This window comes from Clinocottus analis, unplaced genomic scaffold (assembly GCF_023055335.1).
Source record: "Clinocottus analis isolate CAN_PGR_092001 unplaced genomic scaffold, fCliAna1.0.p SCAF_6, whole genome shotgun sequence".
Taxonomy (NCBI): domain Eukaryota; kingdom Metazoa; phylum Chordata; class Actinopteri; order Perciformes; family Cottidae; genus Clinocottus; species Clinocottus analis.
The window spans coordinates 14,788,162-14,809,140 of NW_027176218.1; the positions used below are offsets into that span (position 1 = coordinate 14,788,162).

General features: G+C 42.1%; 1 protein-coding gene across 1 annotated transcript in view; it reads right to left on the bottom strand.

Annotated features, from left to right (window-relative positions):
* b4galnt4a (beta-1,4-N-acetyl-galactosaminyl transferase 4a) overlaps positions 1-20,979 on the bottom strand; it is a 127,630-nt gene that overhangs the window by 7,955 nt on the left and 98,696 nt on the right. Inside the window, exons 8-11 of the mRNA XM_068603178.1 lie at positions 13,403-13,481; positions 3,768-3,834; positions 1,077-1,226; positions 644-753 (exon numbers count right to left, since the gene is read on the bottom strand). Of these exons, the coding sequence (XP_068459279.1) occupies positions 644-753; positions 1,077-1,226; positions 3,768-3,834; positions 13,403-13,481 (406 nt within the window). The remainder of the gene's footprint in view (positions 1-643; positions 754-1,076; positions 1,227-3,767; positions 3,835-13,402; positions 13,482-20,979) is intronic.

The window sequence follows — 20,979 nt, forward strand, 5'->3', positions numbered from 1 at the left end:
CTCTGCAGTAACTCATGTTGTCCTAAAGGGGGGAGCAGCGCTCAACACTACCCGCTTCCTCAATGTCTTCTGATCCTACAGCAGAGATGCGGTTGTAATAAGCAAACCAGCATACACCTAGCTTCTCTGCTCTTGTCTTTACTCTTCAGTTGATCTGAATGTTATGCTGATACTGCAAGAGGATACTTTTAATTCAAGCAAGGTAGAAGACTACTTTCATGATATTCATGGCCATTCGGATGAGCCCATCGGTCTTATGTTAGTAGGAACTCACTCTCACACACACACACACACACACAAACACACACACACACACACACACACACACACACACACACACAGATCCACTAAGCAATATGACATTGAAAATATGTTTGAATAGATGAATAGTTAATTTAGGTTATTGAAGGTGGAAAAATACATAGAAGCCAGTTTTAGCCTTCATCAGGATATGAGCAAACAGATTTAACTAACAATCAGATATACTGTGAGCGTGGTAGTGTGCAGTGCTTAAGTTAAATATTTACAGGTTTTTATGCATTTTTAAATCATGTAATGAGGTTCTTAAAATATGGTCTGAAGCAAACCGACAATGTTAAAATGACTGCAGGTCTATTTCTGATCCAGAGGGAAGGTGACTTACAAATTGCAGACCCTGGTATCTGGCGATGGGAAAATCTTTGACAACATATGTTGGAGAGTAGAGACATGCTGGTAGAACATTTTCCAGTCGGGAGGGGTCGATCAAAGGAGCTGATGAGAGGAGAGAAAGAGAGAAGGAGAGGAGAATATTTGAGATGATGTACAAACAAATGTGTATATTAGATTCTGCTTTGTACAAACTTAAGAGTCAGAAAACTTGGAGATGATCAAGGCAACGACAAAACGAGGAGGAAAACAAAAAGGGGACACAGCCAAGCAGACAAAATGACAAAAGTCTGAGCACAGCTAAACTGACAGCCAGAGAGACTGCGAGCCAGACAGTCAATCAGTCAGATAGAGAAAATGACAGGCCAGAAAACCAGGATGAGGAAAGAAAAAAGGTGACAGCCTGAAATGATGAATGTTAGATTTACTGCTGTAGAAGGTGTCCCTGGGGTCCGGCTTCAGCATATCCGCTCCGTGCCGCGTGATGCTGCTTCCCTGAGCCTCCTCTGGGAGACGGATGTGACTGGCCAAGGTCTGGGGGATGTGGTCCACGCTGTTCATCTTCAGATTGGACTCATCTGAAAAATACAGAGACAGAGAGACAGAAAGTGAGGCAGAGACGATGTAGTATAGGGAAAGGGGGCAATCTTCATTTCACACGGTTGTGTGATTGTTTGATTTAATGCTGAACAAATTGAACGTTAACTGTTGGAAGGATAATATCGCAATCACCGTAAATCTTAACCGACCGTGAAAGGGAGAAAAAAAAAGACAAAACGTGAAGCCCACGGGAAGGGAGCAAAGGGAAAAGAGGAAGAGAGCAGGAACAGAAGCTGAAGCGAGAGGATCAGAAGAAGAAAAAAAGTTGGAAGAAAACAAATACAGAGAAGAGTCATAATTATACCAATCGATAGCAGAAAAGGAGGGGAGAGCATCTGTGATTAATGGCATGTCAGGAGCAAGGCCTGATGGGAGAAATGCTTTGTAATTAACACGGTGGTCAGCATCATTTTTAGGATGGAGTGTGCACATTCAGTTTGTGTGTCTCTGTGCACGCGCTACACTGAGAAAAGCCTCTTTTGTTTCTTCTAACAATAAGACATCTGCTGATCACATACCTGGTTTACAGTACACGTGAGCCTTGCCAAGAAGAAGTAATTATCTACGTTACTGAAATCCTCACAAGAAAAAAACAAACAAAGAAAACAACAGCACTCTTCCCTCTTTGCTATGATGTTGCACAGATGTTGTTTGTTTGTAATGACAAACAAACACCTTATTTCTGTATGGAACAGATATAAGACCTCATCCATGTGGTAATACAAAGCAAATATAGAAACCATTTAGAGTTTTTTGCTTATTTGATTTTCCTGGTCTGTGTGTGTGTGTGTGTGTGTGTGTGTGTGTGTGTGTGTGTGTGTGTGTGTGTGTGTGTGATGGTGTAAATTCATTCACAACTGTTGTGGAGTATTTGGAGCTGCACTGAACTTCCCTGCACATCTACCATGAACAATTATATGATGACATACAGGATGATTGTATTTGTAAAAATTCAATAACACACACTTAAACTGTTTTAGTTTTTTTTTTTTTCTATGAAGACAGATGTGGAGAAAACCATTCAGATGAGATACTACATCAAGAAACACTCAATTAAAAGATAAGGGCTTCCATGTGTACCAATTGCATTTTTGAGTTCCAGTTTGGCAAAACCTTTGCTGGTTTTCCAGAGACATGAGCAGAAAAAGTTAGTTTAGAATCACTAAATGTTTGTAAATGTACAACAATGTACTTTCTCACGAGACTTAGCAATTTTTCGGCATGTGTGCTGCTAGCTACTTGCATGGAAAAATAATTGGCTGGTTGGATGAGTTAAAAAATCTAGCATCCTATTGCTAGTTTCTCCAGATTACCAACCTTATAGCTTTAAGTGATGCAATTACTGAACTCACAATGGTGTTAATTGAAAAGCCAAATAGAGACCAAATTAAACTGGGAAAGCCTACACAAGGTTTCCCTGTGTCAGACAGGAAGGGATAATAAACACGTTCTACAGTGAGGAAAGGGAGAAACTCAGTAAGACATAAAGGGAGGAGCAGCGATGGATGGGTGGAGGGAGGCAGATGAGGACACGGTCGTGTTTCAACTCAGCAGGTGACCTCATAAACTCTACAAGGCCTTATTCTTCAGCTGCCATAGCCAGTCATACACAAAAAGGCACACATCCCCAGCAACCTGCAGCTTTGCCCAAAATGACAACTTCACACATCATTCTCTGTGCAGCTGGCATTTCCTCTTGCTAACGATGCTGAATCCCTGAGACACACTGCTATTCTTGGAGCTAGTGTAGAGGTTAGACTAGAGATCTACCTGGGAGCTTGTGCTCTAATCTCAGCTTAGAATGACACCTATAGAGAGAAATGGGGCATCTATTATAAATGTAAAAATGCATACACATTTTTACTTATTGTGCAATACTTTTTTATACACACTGACTTTTTTTTATTCCATTTGACTATTTCATATTCTTCTTACTGTTTCATTTTTTAAATGTTGTTTTCTTACTGTTCTACTGTTTATTTATATAACTTAATCTTTATTTACTGTGAGCAAGACTGATGTAATCCTGTAATTTCCCCACTGAGGGACTAATGAAGGATTATCTTATCTTATCTATTGCATTCTGTATCTTCTCTTTGGCCCAACAGAGAGAAGACATGTCATACTCCAATGGGGACAATCTGCAGCTTCTCCTTTATGAGAAGAAACTAAATATGATAATTGCCCAAATTATGATTTCAAGCCTTTATCGAGACTTAAATATGAGTTTGTTTAAAAGGACAAGAGAGAAGCACATCTTGATTCAAAGAAGGCTACTGATCGATACCAGACAAGACTAATGAAGTGGTTTTTTTTTGTGGCATCATTTCCTGTTTCAATTTGGCAAGCTCTGAGCACACAAAAAACCCTAGAAACATTAAAGAGTCCCATGTGTATCGTAGCTGCAAACAACAAAACACTTGAAAGTCAATTAAAAAAAAAATCATGATGGAATTAATTTCCGGTCCAAGACAAGAAGCCTTTCATGCAGTCTATCAGCATGGCAGAAGAGCTCTTACCTGTGTACAGGGAGATGTAGGCTGAGTCTATCACTTCATATTTCAGACCAGGGAGGAACGGACGCCACTGTGAGTGAAAGCAGAGAGGGAGAGGATTAAGTGAGAGTAGAAAACTAAATGTCAACATGTGAAAAGTATAAGGTGAGCAGAATGCATCCATCACTGTTCGCTGGCTAAACTGTGACACTCAGTGTATTGATCTCAGCAGCATCGCAGGATTGATCTGATGCTGGTTTTCTGTATAAACACACTTAGCCAGAGAGGGAAGAGGGAGCAGAAACAAAAAAAAGTGTGGCACATGAGCGGAGAACAAGAAATGTAAGACCACTGATGGAGCAAAAAAAAGAAGAAGAAGAAAAAGAGAAAACCGACAGGGAGCAGAGCGAGAACAGAGCCGTGACAAGTAGGTGTGAAGAGGAAGATCTAGTAATGACCTAAAAACAGAGAGAAGCGTGGGGGGGGCGTTGCAAACAAGGAGAGGGAGAGCTACAATTCTTTTAAATAGATTTCACAATTACCACGTCACTTCTGGTTACCGTGGATATAACGACAGGAGACAGGTCATTTTCCAGCCGTTAGGTTGAGCATACAAATATAAACACCCTGCTTAGGCTTATGCAAATAGCTCCACTTGTGTATGTAACACATTCATGGCTTTAGATACTGCTGGTCGTTGTATGCTACTCCTCCACACCTGACACATGAGCACAGAGGCACACGTACCTAAACAAGTGCACCTATAAAAGAACAACGCACAAGGACACGGGGCGACATCATGCCGAGCAGCAGCAGGGAGCAGCTCAACAGGCCATCCAAGGCTTCAGCATTGTGCCATTATTTCAGGGTGATTGTCTTCAAGGTCAAGGCAGACGGCTGTCAAAGCCCGACTCTACAAACAGAAAAAAAAAATGGGAGACCTCCTGGGAGTTGCAACTTGATTTAGTTTGACTCGCAGCCGAATCACACAACAAGCAGTGTGTCAGTGTTCAACTATGAAACATTTGACTTGAATATAAAAAAAAAAGAAGCTCTTTTGTGAAAAAGTTCACTCTTGAGAATATTATCTCAAGGTCTTCCTACGCGTGGCGGTCTTCTTCTGGTGCTTTGTATTCCAACAATCTGGGCTGTGATTGACTGACTGACGTTTTTCAGCTGCATGTAGGGAGAGGGTCAGCGGCAGGGTGCGCACTCGTCTCAATGAAGCCAGACAGTCGAGTGATGTTACTTCAGCCGTGAGAGCACTTGAAAGTTTGGCCTATTTCAAAGTTGCGTGTGATTTTCTTCCTGTTCATTGTCGGGCCCCATATAGTCTCTGATTAATTCCTCCAAGGGAGATATTGACTTGTTGTGCATGTGCATCTTGTGTGTACACAACGCATTTGTCTTTGTGTGTAGTAAGTAAGGAAGGGCATTTTGTCCAGACCTTCAACAACCCGTTTGAGGGTTTTAAGCTTCAGGGTAAGGGGATGCTTCATGTCAATAAGTGTCCCCACAAAGATAGAAGTACAAGGTTGCGTGTGCGTGCGTGTGTGTGGGTATCCTGTGTGCGCGGGTGTGTCCTCTCTGAAATAGTGTTCACAGGGTGCAGCAGGAAGAAGCAGAGGCCTGCTTGTGGCCCCATAAGTTCAACAGAGAGGAAAGAAAATCAATATCCAAGGGGAAATGATAAAAAGTACCAATCGCAGAGCAAAAGAGCAATGGGCAGCCAGCAGTGTTGTTTCATCACGTTTCGTCATTCCCTGACCACCTAGTGACATATAAGGTTTGGATATTGTTTTCATTCAGCTGGCCAAAGAGGGTGTTGCTCCAACTCACACAAAGCGTGTGTGGTTTGTTGTTTGAGTAGACATGCATGCGCACACACACACTGACAAGCTGTTTCCCTCAATTCAATCGGTTACCCCAAAGCCTCAGGCGCCATAAATAGGTAATAACCTAATTAAACTATTTTACCTTTTTCATTATGCGTAAAAATCAATTCAGATTTGAGGCCAAATAAGATCAAAAGGAAGTAAACTCTTCCAGTCCGCCGTCTCCCAGTCATGTCCTAGATTTTCTAAGGATTTAGCAGAATGAAGGTGAATCGAGTCAGACGGCTGAACTGGACGAAGGCCGCCCAGTTGTTGTCCATGTCCATTTGTTTAGCGGAGGACGGAGAGGTTGACTGTGTGCGTTCTATCAGTTTTCCATCTCTTTCTTTGTGTCTCAATCACGGACACTTGGCAGAGGGCCCAAATTAGTAGAGTGGTAAACAGAGAAAAGTCTGTGGCAGTGTGGACGGCAGGAACAAGACAGATGTTAACAAGCCTGACAACACCTGCCTGAGGGAAACAGGCAGGAAGAGAGTGGCACTACACTGTTATTATTTATTCATGTATAGGTAGGTAGGCTGGTAAGCCTGCATGGCCATTGAGAACAGGGCTCTCTTTACAATTACATTGATTGTTCGAGGGCAGGACAGACTGGAAATTGTAGTTATTAAGGCCACTTATTGCACCACATGAACCACTTTGTTGGAGACTAAGACATGAAAGGTGGTTTCGAATTATTTACGCACGTAGCATATATGTAATATTCCGAGGCTGAAGATAGTTCACAACAAATGCAGTATTTACTTCTCTAACTTGCTAAAAGCAACAGCGCCCCGCTGTTTTGATCACTTAGTTCAAATGTAAACTATATATTTGTGACCAAACCCCAAAAATGTACACCTTCAAATCAGACTGACTCGGACTGAGAGCCATGGAAGCGGGAAAGTATTTAAAGACAAAATAATGCATTGTTGTTTTCATCCTTTTCATGAAATGTATTGGCAATAATCAAAAAGCCTTATAATTCAAACATATATGTGATCTAGAATGATAGTTTCTGACAGACATAAGATACTAATTATCCAAGCTGTCGAGTTGTGGAAAAAAGGATCTTAAGCTGTCGATGAAGGCAAGATCAGGGATGGATGAGGTAAATATTGCTTCAGGAAGGCTTGTTTGTTCCCAAAGTTGTGCTTTAGTCAAGGGGGGTGGATGGAGAAAGAAAGAAAGAAGACACATGAGAGACAGTGAGAGAAAGACGGAGGTAGAACAGTCACGGTAAACAAGAAGAGTTGGATGTTGTTACCGAGGAAAAGAGAAATATGCAGTTCTCACTATTGCCAGAACAGTAAATACGACTTATAAGCTTTCCTTCGACCACCATGGAGACCGTGCTCTTTCATTCTGAGTTTAAATGTTGGGCCGTAGAAACCGTGACTTTAATTGAGTCTGGCATGTTGCCAACAACCCAATCATTATTTGGTGTAGTTGTGGTGCAAAAAAAAAAGGCAAAGTGACAGCTCACAAGCTCATGACAGCTCATATAAATATAAACAACCTTTGAGTCTTTGTCTCTTTGTCTCCTTCGGTTGGGTTTTTAGGGAAATGTGACTCCATTTCTTCTATCTGAGAAAATAACGGCGGTCCATTTGGGGCATGTCGATTTGTTCTAGCCAAACAATGTGGAGAAGCAAATATTTTACAAGACATGCTTTTATTTGATACAGCTGGCAATTCAACTCAGAGTTTATGACCTGATTTTAAATAATGATACATGTGTTTCTCAAGAACATGGTTACAATATGTGAGATGACAAGCAATGACAAGAAAAAGCTCTATTTACTGATGATATGCAAGAAAAGCTATGACAGCGTTGGTAGGGAGAGACACACATTAATGGAAAGTGTGCAGCGTGGAGCTATATGGTGCTGCCCAGTGACAGGAGTCTGAGAGAGTAACAAGAAGAAACTCCTGACATGGGAGGTATCTGTTAAGAGCCTCACAGAGCCCAGGAGACACAGAAGACTGCAGTCTTTTGATGCTCTACTGATACGGTTGTAGAACTTTAATGCAACGAAAGTTGACAAGGGATGCAGACGGCGAAGAAGAGCTGAAAAAAGCGCCTCACTAAAAACTACAGCATGGAAACAAGGACTTAAAGCTCATGACTGATTATGCTCTTATTCCAATTGACAGCTAAACAGAGCTAAACACTTCCATGCCTCTCCATTCCCTGTGACACTGACGTGAAAACAGTGGCTTGTTTTTCCATGTAATATCATGTCTCGCCTGGAGACGAAGGACCAATATTCAAAGAGAGATGAGGAGGTGGATACAGTGACGGGGTGTTTTATTTTCGATGTTGAATTATACATTAGCCATAGTCTCTCAGACCAGACATTCCAGAAAGACAAATGAGCCCAATATCCATAGCAATTACTGGCACGTCGTAGTGTGTGCGTTTACAGCGGTGCCCTGTGTGCTGTGAGGGGGAACCGGTTAGTCACACAAACACTCTGACTAGAATCAAATCAAGTCAAACTTCCATGACATGAAGAATGTCCTCGCACACCTCTCAAAATCTCACTTGCTTGCTCTGCAGCCACAGACTTTAGTCAACATATTGCTTACTGGAAACACAATAACACTGGAATCATTAACATGATTGCACTGACGTAGCCAATGGCACATTAAAAAAACAGCCAATGATAAAATACAACGGCACAATGTAATCTAACACATTCAACATGACCTGAATACCTGAATAACACCAGTGTGTCTTTAAATACAAGAAGCTTTATAACACACACAGATGAAAACTGTACTCTAGACAGAGGAAGAAAGATTTTGAGGTAATTTCTCACCAGAAACACGACCTACTGAGAAACGGCCACCTGCTCAAGGCAATTATAATTTAGTAAATGTGTCCAAATATTACCCTTCCTCATTGATAACATGCAGTGTCTTTGTAAAATTCAGTGGAACAGAGACATAGTTAGTAAGATAATGTCAGCACATGAAAGTTAATATGAAAAGGACACAATGGGCAAGGTGGACGGGACGCTATGGAGCGTCCTTTTTAAAGTTTAAATGATGTCGCGTGTGGGACGGTGCTCTTTGGGAAGTGCCTGAAATGAAAGACAGGAAGAGAGATATGAGCATCCGCTCGACTAATGGCTTTTAAATCCACATAATGGTTGGCCTGTGGTTTTTACAAATGGATATAACATGAATGAGAATAATGTAGTTATGTGATGAGCATTTCTGATTGAGAAATGATGTCCATGTCTTGCACTTTTCATTGTCCTCATAGAGAGAGCCTGGGAGATCGCCACGCAATCATTACAGTCACACTGACTGGCATTGATGTCGCCATCTACAGCGTATAAGGACAATGAATATTGCAGTGAGAACATCCCATGTCATTAAAAAACGATTGTTGGCGAGGTAAATATGGATGCTGGTGGTGCTGCTTTTTATTCACCATATCCTCTCATATACAGGACCTCTTGGAATGGAGGGAAAGAAAGACCAGGGCAAATTAAAATCTCCAAATTGACTGACACCTTCATCTTGAATCTCAGATCTTAACATGCGTGTCAAAAAGGTTAATGCATGCATGTTAATGCTAAAGAGTGAACTAAATGAGATAACAATTGGGGGAAAAAAGTCAAAGGGGGAAAAAAAAGGATATGAAAACAAGCACAGTGAAAACCAAAGAGTAAATAAAAATAAACAAAGTAAACAAAAAATAAATATGACTCCCTGCCGAACCCCCTGCAAGGTGTTGAAGTGGAAGAGGAACTGAGAGAAAAGTAAAACGACACACACAGTATACTCTACCAACTTGTTCCAGGTCACATGGGCCACTGCTGATTTCTATTGGCAGATGCTGAAAGGCCAGCGTGAGTATGGTCGTGCCTCAGGGAATGCACCCGTGAGTGTGCGGAGGCCGGGGTAGATGGGTGCATATGCATACATGGGTGTGTGTATTAATCTGTCTACAGTTTGAGACTTGGTCTGGCAGAAGTGATACAAATGTTACCATTTAAATCCTCCATTTAAATCCAACACCATAGAGTTTCCCATTACTAATTAAGGCGTGACTTTCTTCTCTTCTTTCTCCCACCGCCTCCACCTCTCAATCACACCGTTTAATGGCCAACGCTTTCCTTCATTCTGTCACAAGACTAAAAGCAAGAGACGTTTTCCATTAGGCAAGTGGAAAGGTCCTGCGTGTCACTGACAAAGATCCAGATGACATTTAAGAATCTCCCCGAGTCTTCTTTCGACAACATGAAATCCATTTAAAAAACAGTCACGGCTCCAAAGAGTTTGTTTGAAATTAATGGGAGAGTATTGAGCACACAGTCGCGTAAATGTTCAAACAGATTGCAGAATTAGTAACTCACTGCTCATTCTAACAACTCAACAGTCTCCTCATTGGTTGGCCTGCTGTTCATACATACAAATGCAGTTGTTTCCACCCCCTTGAGAAAGGCACACTAGTACTAACCTGTCTCTTCATGTCTCTAATGTTGTTTATGTTGCGCCTTCCTGCAGCCATTCCCTCTAATTCCTTCACACGATAGTAAAGGGACCAACACAGAGAGAACACAGGTTCTCTTTTTTATTGTCTTGCCAAAAGGTAACTTCCAGACTGCGCTTGTGTGTTATCCGATATTTACACCCTCCTTGTTTCTTTATAACAAGCACTGCTAAACAAATACTTTCCCAGAGGAACATCCCACCTTTGACCATGCAATCACAGCTTGGTGCAGAACAGAGGAGAAAGAGCTGTGAATCCACGCTATCCGCTCTTTAACAAATGAGTGCCTGGGTTTCTGTGGATTTATGTGAGCCCTGGGCTTATGCTGTTGTGGGCTGGTCACGGTAAATCTGCTATTTTTGTCAAGGTGTGAAATGTATTCCGCTGCTAAATCACACACAGGGGACTTGCTAAGACAGCGCTGCGTACACACATGCACACATTCCCGCACAGTATCTTGATTTGCTGCATGACTTTTATACGCTTCATTAAATCGTTTCTACTAGTACAAACCCACTTTGATGGCCTCATGAGTAGTTGGCTGGGGGGGGGGGGGGGATGGGGTGAAGGAGAGAGACAGAGATGGCCACATGACCTTGATTCACTGGTAGACATAATCACATGAACATTTTCTGGATGATTTGAATGAAATACCACGAGCTACAGAGAATAGGAATATTTAACACAAAGGCCTTCGGTGAACAGTATATATCGTTCTGCAGACTCCTGTCCCATTTATTATTTCCTCCTTATTTCTGTCTCCTCTCTTTTTTGACATCTGTGTCCATTCAGTCTCTGTTCTTAGATCAAGCCAATAATATGTGATTAAGAGAGCAAAACCTTTAAATTCGACGCCATAAATCTTTCATAATCGCCCGTGCAAAAGCTGAAGTTTTTGTTGTTGTTTCACTTTTCCCCGTTTCTTCTATTTTGGAATTTCCATGTCAACAACACTGCATACCCGAGGTAGACGTGGATAGCTATGTGTCTCCTCTGATACATAAGGTGTCAAAACAGGAAAAGCCACACATTCCAGCATCTGTGTTTTTGTGGGTATGTTGCTCCAGATATCAGTGAGAAGACTTTATATGATCCAGGCTTCAGGTTTAAATAGCGTATCAATTGTGTATCTATTTTAAAATGGCTCTCATCAATATATTGATATTGAAAAACAGAGTAATGCATATGGTATGTCATAGGGGTCGACTGGAGCAACAAACCCACTGAGAATTATTGCTCGGCAGTTCCCCTCACAATTACACCATTCACTTTGCTCCTAGTCTGCTTGCATTTGACAGATGACATATATGTTGTTGTAGAAGTTGAGTCGACTTTAATGAATTTGCCAGAGTGTCCTGGGGCTGTGTGTCTGTATCCACCAGCTTGTACATGTATACGGTCTCTTTTCAAAAATGAACTTCCAAGGTAGGTTTACTTAGTCAACAAAATGACTCGGTTGGGCTTAGATTCTGAAAGATCTCGGTTGCGGTTAAAATAAATACATCTTTGTTCCATGAAATAAGTACGCTGGTTATAAAAGTGGCATTGGAAAAGTACACAATTTACCATGACTTGGTTTCAAGCAGAGCATGAACAGTGGTCTGCTGTATTTGGTTTGACCCATCCAACCTGAGAGGATTTTTTTAGCTCTTTATTCTTTGTGGATTGCTCGACCATCTAATACTGACCACTGACCAAGCGGCAGGCTGGGAGTGACACCGCGTCGGCCTGACACCTGCAGAGAGTCAGACCTTCTCGCCCCAGGACCTCCTGCTCCCCACTGGCACCAGATTAACCAGTAGAATAAATATGTTATTGGATTGTATCTCACCAACTCAGTCTGTTTGCCCGATACAGCGGCTCTCCAAGTAAAGTTTAATTTGTTTGCCACTGGGCTGTGGCTGTCACAGGCAGTAATGTATTAGTCACACTTGCACATCATCAGCTGAATATTCATAACACACCCACACCAACGACCCACAGCTTCCTACAACAGAATAATACTTAGGAGAGTTGCCACCAACAGCACATTTTATACAGCCTGCATGAAAACCTTGACTTAGGTATAGTTCTCAGCTGACTGGGCCAGATTCACCAGATTCACCATTGCCGAGCCAAACTGGGGGCCCAAGGGTCAGTATAGCTCTCTCTCTCTCTCTCTCTCTCTCTCTCTCTCTCTCTCTCTCTCTCTCTCTCTCTCTCTCTCTCTCTCTCTCTCTCTCTCTCTCTCTCTCTCAGACTGAAGGATTCTTGAGAGACAAGAGAAACACAGAAAAGAGTCCAGCAGTGATGGAAACTGTGGCCAAGACGAAGGAGCGGCTTGTGGAAACACGGTGGGCAAAAAAAGAAAACAAAAACATGACAGAACAGTTTAGAATATAAAAACCCAGGAAGAAACTAACAAGCGCTAATAGGAAGACATAAATGTGGCATAGGGGAGTAGCCAGGGGCAATGACACAGAGTTTGCAAGGGGATAAAGATAGACTGAGAAAGAAGTAAAGAAAAATCATTAACCATCAGGGTGCAAAAATGACACTGAGGTTTTCTGAAAGAAGAGCGCAGCTCCAGCTCTGCTGATGATGGTCACCATGATGGCAATAACCCGGGGCTTGTTCAGAGATTCATTCCACACACACACACACACACACACACACGCCAATGATCTCTTTTTTTTTCCATCTACCCTCCCACTCAAAGCATAACGCTCACACAAGGCGTGTGGGCTCTCGTTTGAAACTTCATCTCAGAATTAAACCTCACTCATCTCTGAGCTTCGCCCGAGGTGCAGCACACCACTACTGAGGGAGGAATGGTGCAGTGGAGAGTCGAAGTGAACAGGAAGGAACACGGAAAGTTAGAGGGGAAGAACAAAAAGTACAGAACAAAGATACAGACAGAGGGAAAAAAAAACAATGAGAAGTGCAGCAGGAGAGTGAGACGGGGGAGGAAAGTAATGGAATAGAAGAATAGTTGCTCCCCGCTCGGAGGGCAAGCCAGCGTGACAACAAGGAGGTCATTCTCATGGCCTGCAGTTGTGATCACATGAGACCATGGGAAGAGGAGCACCGCGCTAAGTAATGTACATTAACGGAGGGAGAGATCTTTCCACTTCAAACGCTCCCTTTCATTTGTCACCATCCAGCACTTTGAATCGGTTAAACACAGGCTACAAGTTCAGAGTAAGCGAGAGTGAAGTGACTGGGAGGGAGAAGACGTGCAGACACAGAGGTTGAGGAGAGGAAGTGAGCTCATGTGATTAGATTGGTCCACTTACCCCAACTTCCACGTGATCCGAGCCTTTGTCATCCTGCTTGTGCAGGATCTCAAAGTAGTATCGCCTGGACGAGATGAGGCTGAGGGGAGAGAGAGCTATTGTTAGATTTTTGACGCTGATGAAAAAATAATAATCTATCTTCTATTATAAGCCACTGCAGTTCCTTCCACCTTTGGATCTGTTACGTGTGTAATACAACTGTGAGGAACTTTGGGTCACCGAGAACTTAAGCTATTACAGGGTTTAATGGGACTGCAGTGACGCAAAGTAAACAGTTTGACTTTAACCGCTCAGAATACTCATAAAAAACATATAGCAGCTGGACCTGAGAATAGACAGGTTAATCAGCCGAGAGTATAAATCTGTGCTACAGGCAAGATGGCAAAAGAGACGGCTGTGAGCCAGGATATTATCAGCCTCAGGTCCCTCAATAAAACACTCCTTCTGAGACGGTGAGGAAGAAAATCGATGCTCCACATAATTCAACATTTTACACTTACACAAGCTCCAGTATTTTTCTGGATCTGCTGCTTAGACTGAGTAAAGATCTGATTTGAAGTTTCACTGCACATGTTATTCCCTCCACTGATGAAATACACACACACACAAACACAACAACAATGATTGAGTGACATCCGAGCTCCTCACATAATTAGTTCTCCAAACATATTTGAATACATAGACACAGTGTTGGGCAGTGCATAAAATCATGTTTTGCATATATATATATATATATATATATATATATATATATATATATATATATATATATATATATATATATATATATATATATATATATATATATACACATACATACACACACACACACACACACACACACATATACATATATATATAACACACACTACACATCTGCAGTGCACCAATGCCCTATTTTTTATATAGAAATGTGCCTTAAATGCATTGAAAAGCTCATCATTGATGGATAACATGTCCTTGCATCTTGGATAATCTAGTTGCTATAAACAAGCTCATGTTGATTCTGTGCGTCTGGTGATTTGTAAAACATTTGCTACTCTGAACTTTGGAGTTATTCGGCTCCTTCATTTTCATGGAGTTTCAATACGCTGTGCGATGGCTTTCTCTGTTTTGCTGCTCATTTTCTGTCTTTGTTTCTGTTTCCTTTCCTCTCTCTGTGATGGCCTGGTTTCTCTCTCCCGTCTCCCGTTTGTCTCCTGAAACAAACAAAAGCTCATCTTCTTTGATGAAGTCTTTGTTTTGAATAGAAAATAGCGCCACAAAAACTGGAGATAACATGAAACGGTGACAAGCAAGCAAATAGAGAAACTTTCGGTGGAGGAGGTTATCCTTGTTCTCCAGTAATGTGCATGTTCGCAAGTTAAAAAGATGAAATATTTCAGTCTATAAAATGACACAAGTGACAAAAGTTCCCAGAGCCCAAGGTGACATTTTAAAGTTGCTTTTTTTTGCCCAACCAGCAGTTGGGCAAAAAGAGACAAGGAGAAAAATGATGACATTGAGAAGTCAGAGCCGGCGATGTTTTTTTTTTGAACATTTCCACTTGATAAATGACAGACTGATTGTTTCAGCACCATCAAACATACAAGCCTGGTCTTTTTACAGTAATGATTGGCAAAATGCAGTTATGGTGTAGACTCATTGGCAGTGTGTGCGTGTGTTTGCGTGCGTGTTCTTGTTCCTGATGTGGTCGACCGAGTTGAAAGGGAAGGACAAAGGCTCAAGGGAGGGGGGGGGGGGGGGGTTGTGTGTGTTGCTCCATGCACAAGCGCCGGCGTATCATCCGGCTGCCCAGCGTTCTGTAACCGATAAATCATTGCAGGTGCAGGAGAGCAGTGACAGTGTGCTAAGGTCACTCTCATGAATAGGCAACATCCCTCTGTGCAGCTGCTGAAACGGCACTCAGCGAACCTAAGTGCCTCTTTCAGCTCCTGGCACCCAACATGCCCTTTCCCATATGATTCAAACACAACGCCATGCCATGACTTTAAGCGAAGCAGCGCTTTTAAAAAAAAAACCGAAGAGAAAATAACGTGTTACTTTGCGTTCGCCTCAGACAGAACAATCATAGAGTCATTAGATTAGATTAGATCAGATGAAAATGTAATGACTACAATGATTTTGAGGGGAAATTGAGTAATCATCTTAAACAGAGAACTGAGGGCAGAATTGTGTCTGTAGTGGAATATAAAGTAATTTATAACATGGGCACATTACTGTCAGAAAAAACACAACTGCTTCACAAAAAGCATTTATGGAGAATTGAATCTCACTGTTTCTATTCTAGCAAATTAAATTTCAAGTTGGCGTGTATTTTTATGTCCTGAATTCAAAATGATATTTTTTTGGCGGCCTTCGTTTATTGAGTTCCTGCCCCTGAGCAGATGACTGTAGATGGGTTTTAGGGATATTGCAACATTTCCTGACCCTTCAGTAGTCTGTTTCAGCCCATAATCTGACTCCATCTGGGAGATAATCTAATGTCAGTGCTAAGAGTAGGCAGTCTGCCGCCACAGTGTCAGGCTGATACACAGCCACAGACAAGGAGGATACCTCACATGAATAACAATTGTACATCAGAATACACAGAAAAAAAATGCATCTTCAATATTTTATTGTGCATCAACCTTTGGGGGACTCTCAGAAACTCAAAAACAACACTTCAAACACTCAACCTGTACAATATTAACATAATGTTCAAAATAGTTATTTATTCTGTATATATATTTTTTTTAATATTCAGTAGATTTTTACTGTTTTTATTCACGTTACTTGTTTTTTACTTTTACTATGTGTCACTTGTGTGCACTTTACCCCATTTGCTGCTGTAATCCTATAAATTTCCCCACTGCGGGACTAATAACGGGATACCTAATCTAATCTTAAAAAAAACAAAGGCACAACACACCCGAAAGCACCTGAACCTGAGCAGTGACAGCTGCAGCTTAGCCAATAGAAACCCGTTTATCTGCCCCAAGATTCCAGATAAGACCATGTACCCATTCACACGCACGCCGCAAATAGTCGGCCTCTCAACAGTAGCGGCGCAAGAAACAAAGGGATCATATGAAATCATAACACGGCGTCGTGACGGAGCAGCGATGCCCCCCGCCCCGCCTTCATATTCCACGTTCACAGATAGTACAGCGAGGTAGAATAAAAGCACTAAATTCCCATCTTGAAAAGGCTGCGCGAAAGCGTCTGAGAAACGGAGGCAGACAGTCGAGCGTTACGTCCTATTCACGCAGGTATTTCGCGACATCCTTCATATATTCTAGTTAGTTTAGGTAATTTGTTTGCCGATTCAGAAGCAATTTAATTTAGCGATTTAGTTTCTCCGTGGAGGTGAAACGTTTGTTTATTTATTGTCCGCAGTTGTCTACTGAAAGTTATTGCCTTTGTGCGATTTCTCTGTATGTGTGAAAAAATCGCCATGAAGGTCCGAATAAAGATGTGGCCAGAGACAAATGAAAAAGATGTGAATGTTGTTATTTGATGAAAAAACAATAGTGAAACAAAAAAAAAAAGTCGAAATCTCTATTGAAAAATATTACACGAAAGTGAAAGACTGGAGATAAAGTACAGAGGTGTTGCATGAGGCGATGTGTACGTGGGTGCACTGGTCACACCTGTCTCCCTGTGATGGATGACGAGGAGAGCTACGGTTGAAAGAGAAAAATAGGAAGGAGAAGCGATAAATAGCAATGAACAGCAGAAACAGAGAGGAATATATAAAGGCTTTCGGTATCTTAAAAGGAAAAATATATTACAATGACTCTCCCTGAGATGGGATTTCATACAGAGCGCCACGCCAGAAGAGGAAAAAACCATAAAAGAGCAAGTGAAGGGCAAATGAGAGATGGAAGAGGGAAGAATAGCTATTAGCGTGTGACTCAGAGGATGAGTAGAGGACACAAAACAAGAGTCTAATTGCCTGACTAATTGAGGTCTTTGTTTCCAGTTTCCCTTCATTGGGCTGAACGGATAGAGTTAGACAAAGGAGCTCGACTGGGCTGGATAACACAAGACGGGACTGTTGGAGCGACACAATATTTAGAGAGAATCATCCAAAGTATGAAATATGTATTTGGCAAGAACATATAGAGTGGGTTTCGTGTCCCTGTTGAGAGACAAACTCCTTTCACAAACATCTCAAAGAAAACGGTTGTACTGAGGGTTTGTCTAAAGAAATATATAAAAGCCTGGGTCCACAATGGATTGAACACACACACACACACCCACACACACACACACACACACACACACACACAAACCATCTGTAACTAACCTGGCTTGTAGTGAGCAGAGCTCAAGTGGAAAAGGAAACAGTATACTTTCTGCCCTTGGTAAATACTAGCCCTCTTTCTTTTACTTCCCCTCCATCTCATCTATCCGCCCGCCAGCTACAGCAATTTCCTGATTCTACTTTTCCAGTATCGCCTCTCATTTTCCAACTCAATTTCTCATTTATGCTATCTGACTGTCACCCCGTTTCTCTCTTGCCAGATTCCTCCCTCTCCAATACCCACAGGTGGCCCTTTAAATAAAAGACTGTGCTCGGCGAGTGCTCTCCTCTCAACTACATTAATGATACCAGTGTTTAGAGCTGCCCCAAGGAGACGCACAAACTTCACTTTTCTCCCCTCGCGCTCACTCTCCTCTTCACTCCATTTCTCATGCATTCCTCTAATCCATCAGAGAGCTATCACGCTGCTCTTCCCTGCAGCCTCAATAAATCCTCTTTCTTCCATCCCCCTCCCTTCGCTTCGTCCTCCCTCTGCTTTCCTTCATCCCATGCTCTTTCCCCATCTCTTTTCCTCCCCTCCTTTCCTGTATCTTGTCCGTTGCTCCTACCCGACGCTTCTCTTCTCTGCTATCTAACACTTCCAATTCTCCCATATGTAATTATCTAATATAGCGTTACAGCATTATCTTCTTCAATGCTTTTTCTTCTCTACGCCTCCACTTCCCCACTTTGTATTAACACTCCTTCTCCTCTGCTACTGGCCTGAATGCGTGGATATGCGAAGAAATGACACAAAACAAAAAAGTGGTGTCTAGCAATGCCTTGCTCTCCTGGGGTTTGTGTATTTGTGCCACACTGAGAAGCATATGCTCTTTTCTTCACAGCCAAGTGCTATTACAAGTATTACATTTCATCAAGGTCAAACAATTAATGTGCAGGAGACATGTACGAGGTACACAATTATACAGCCTATTGGCAAGTTGGAAGGATTTGCCGAGACTAGCAACATGTTTCTAATGTAGAATACTAATGTAGGTACCGAAGTATAACCTGTGTATCCAAAAGCCTTATGACGCCTATGTGTCTATGATACAGAGCTCCAATATGGTCCAACACACACATCAATAAACCACACTGCTGCAACGCAATATTCTATCATTACAATGGACACAAGATCTGTAGTTTATTTCACACAGCGGTGCTATAAACACTCACAAGTGTAAATCATATGCACAAAAACACATATCCCAGTTGTTTAAAGCAATGACTGGGCGTATAAAACTATAGGTCAGTGAAGAACCGTTCGTTAAGATAGACGTCTTCAGTAGTGATGGTTGTGTGTAGCCACAAGACCATTCATCACTTTGGTGGAAGACAAGAGTGTTTACAGCTGCTTCAAACCGCCACTCTATGGCAGGGTGAGAAGACGAGATAATTGTTTGAATATGGCGATAATGTTGCACCGTTTCCTGGAAGGCATTTATAGTGTTGCACTCGGTTGTACACACCGACACTGACAGAATTAGATGAAATGTTAGAGCTTTAGAGCAAAGTGCAAACCCTGCAAAAATGTTGCATTTGTTTTTTTGGAAAGTTACAGAAATTGAGGGATGCAGCACCCTCCCCCAACTCTGATGATGAAAAGATTCAGACTCGGTTGGACCATACGACAAGCATCTTGGGTGAAGCTTCCTGACACCTTTAGGCCTCCATGGTTTTGATCTTTTCATGGGGTTTGTTGGAAATTAGAAAAAATATATCATAATGCAAGACTCATCTTTTCAACTTCTGTCTCGGTGTGTGTGTGTGTGTGTGTGTGTGTGTGTGTGTGTGTGTGTGTGTGTGTGTGTGTGGGTGTGCGCGCAAACACGTGTCCATGACGCGTCTGCTTTTGTGCCTAACTACTGATCTCTTTTTATGATATCTGGATACTTGATATTCACTAAGTCACTTTCCAAACAGCTCAAATATCCGTTCCGCAGCTGCTCTGAATCTAATTCCTGTGTTTCCTCAGGCTGAGCTGACCCTCCGTCATCATTACTGTCTCTAATCACGTTTGGCCAGAAGCAGCCCGGTGTTACCGTTTGGTGGTACTCGCGCCTTACTGCCAATCCGATGTCCGCTACAACAGTCTTTCACATCTCAAGAGATGTGCATCAACCCCTCAAAGACATGCTGATTAAACATGAGCCAACGCACACATGAACACAGAGAGACGCACACACTCAAACATAGATTTGTGCCTCAGCAGGCTCCCATCACTCATAGAAACAGATGGCAAAGTAAGGGCCCGAGGGAAGAAAGTGGGACAGAGAAATCTTTGCAGCTTGCTGGCAAACAGCTTCAGTCTAATTCAACTGCTACGGCGTAGCAACCAATTACCTTGAGCGGAGAGATGTTGACATTAAGGTTGGTATTCACACTCAAACACAATCAGGGAGATGTGTGTACACAAGAAGAAATATACAGAAGTTCACCCGCATGTAAATTAATATATATACATAAATATGAGACAGGGCAGGTGCAATATTCAGCTCCCATCCTCGCTCAATCAGTATTCCTATGATGCCATAAGCACAAGTACTATACTTTTCTCTCTCTAAGTGCTTGAGTGTCCACGCCAGCTAATAGCCAGCAGTGCTTAAATGATTCAATTATAGATACTGAGAGATCCCACAGTGAAATAGCTGGTCATTCGCCACTGGGTTTCCCTCATTGTTGAAGGAAAAGCAACGGTTAACTCCCCGCCTTCCAACTATTATCGGCCTTGTTATGTCAAGCGTATGGAAACCAAATGGGAGCGTTTCCCGCGTGTTAAAAGCACGAGAATGAAAGGGAAAGAAAGATGAGGAATGAAAACGGGGAGGGTGCTAAGAGAAGCGAGAAAAGGTCTAAGAAGTAAGAAGGCACAGACATTACTTGCATGTAGAAAAGGACGAACACACATCGACGCCCACATGTCGGTAGAGGAGCCGGCGTAAATGTCATTCCCTGCAGTTTGTGGACTGAGAGCTGCTCCGTCAAAATGCCAGCCGCGGCATCCCGAGATAACCTTGGATTCCTCTTCTGACTTCACCTCCTCAACGCGCCTCTGTCAAAGGTCAGCAGCAGCCATTTTGAATTTCAATCATTACACCTAAAAAGGTGAAAGTCTTGACAGACCATTACTCTAATGTTTGGAAACGTATCCACAGAAGCACATGCAGGCGAATCGCAGCACACAGAACGCATTTAATTTATGCTTTTAGTCAGATGGCTTCTTTTTTTTTTACTTTCATCTTATTCTCGCCTCATTAAGAGCTCATTAAGCTCCAATATCTTTCAAGCA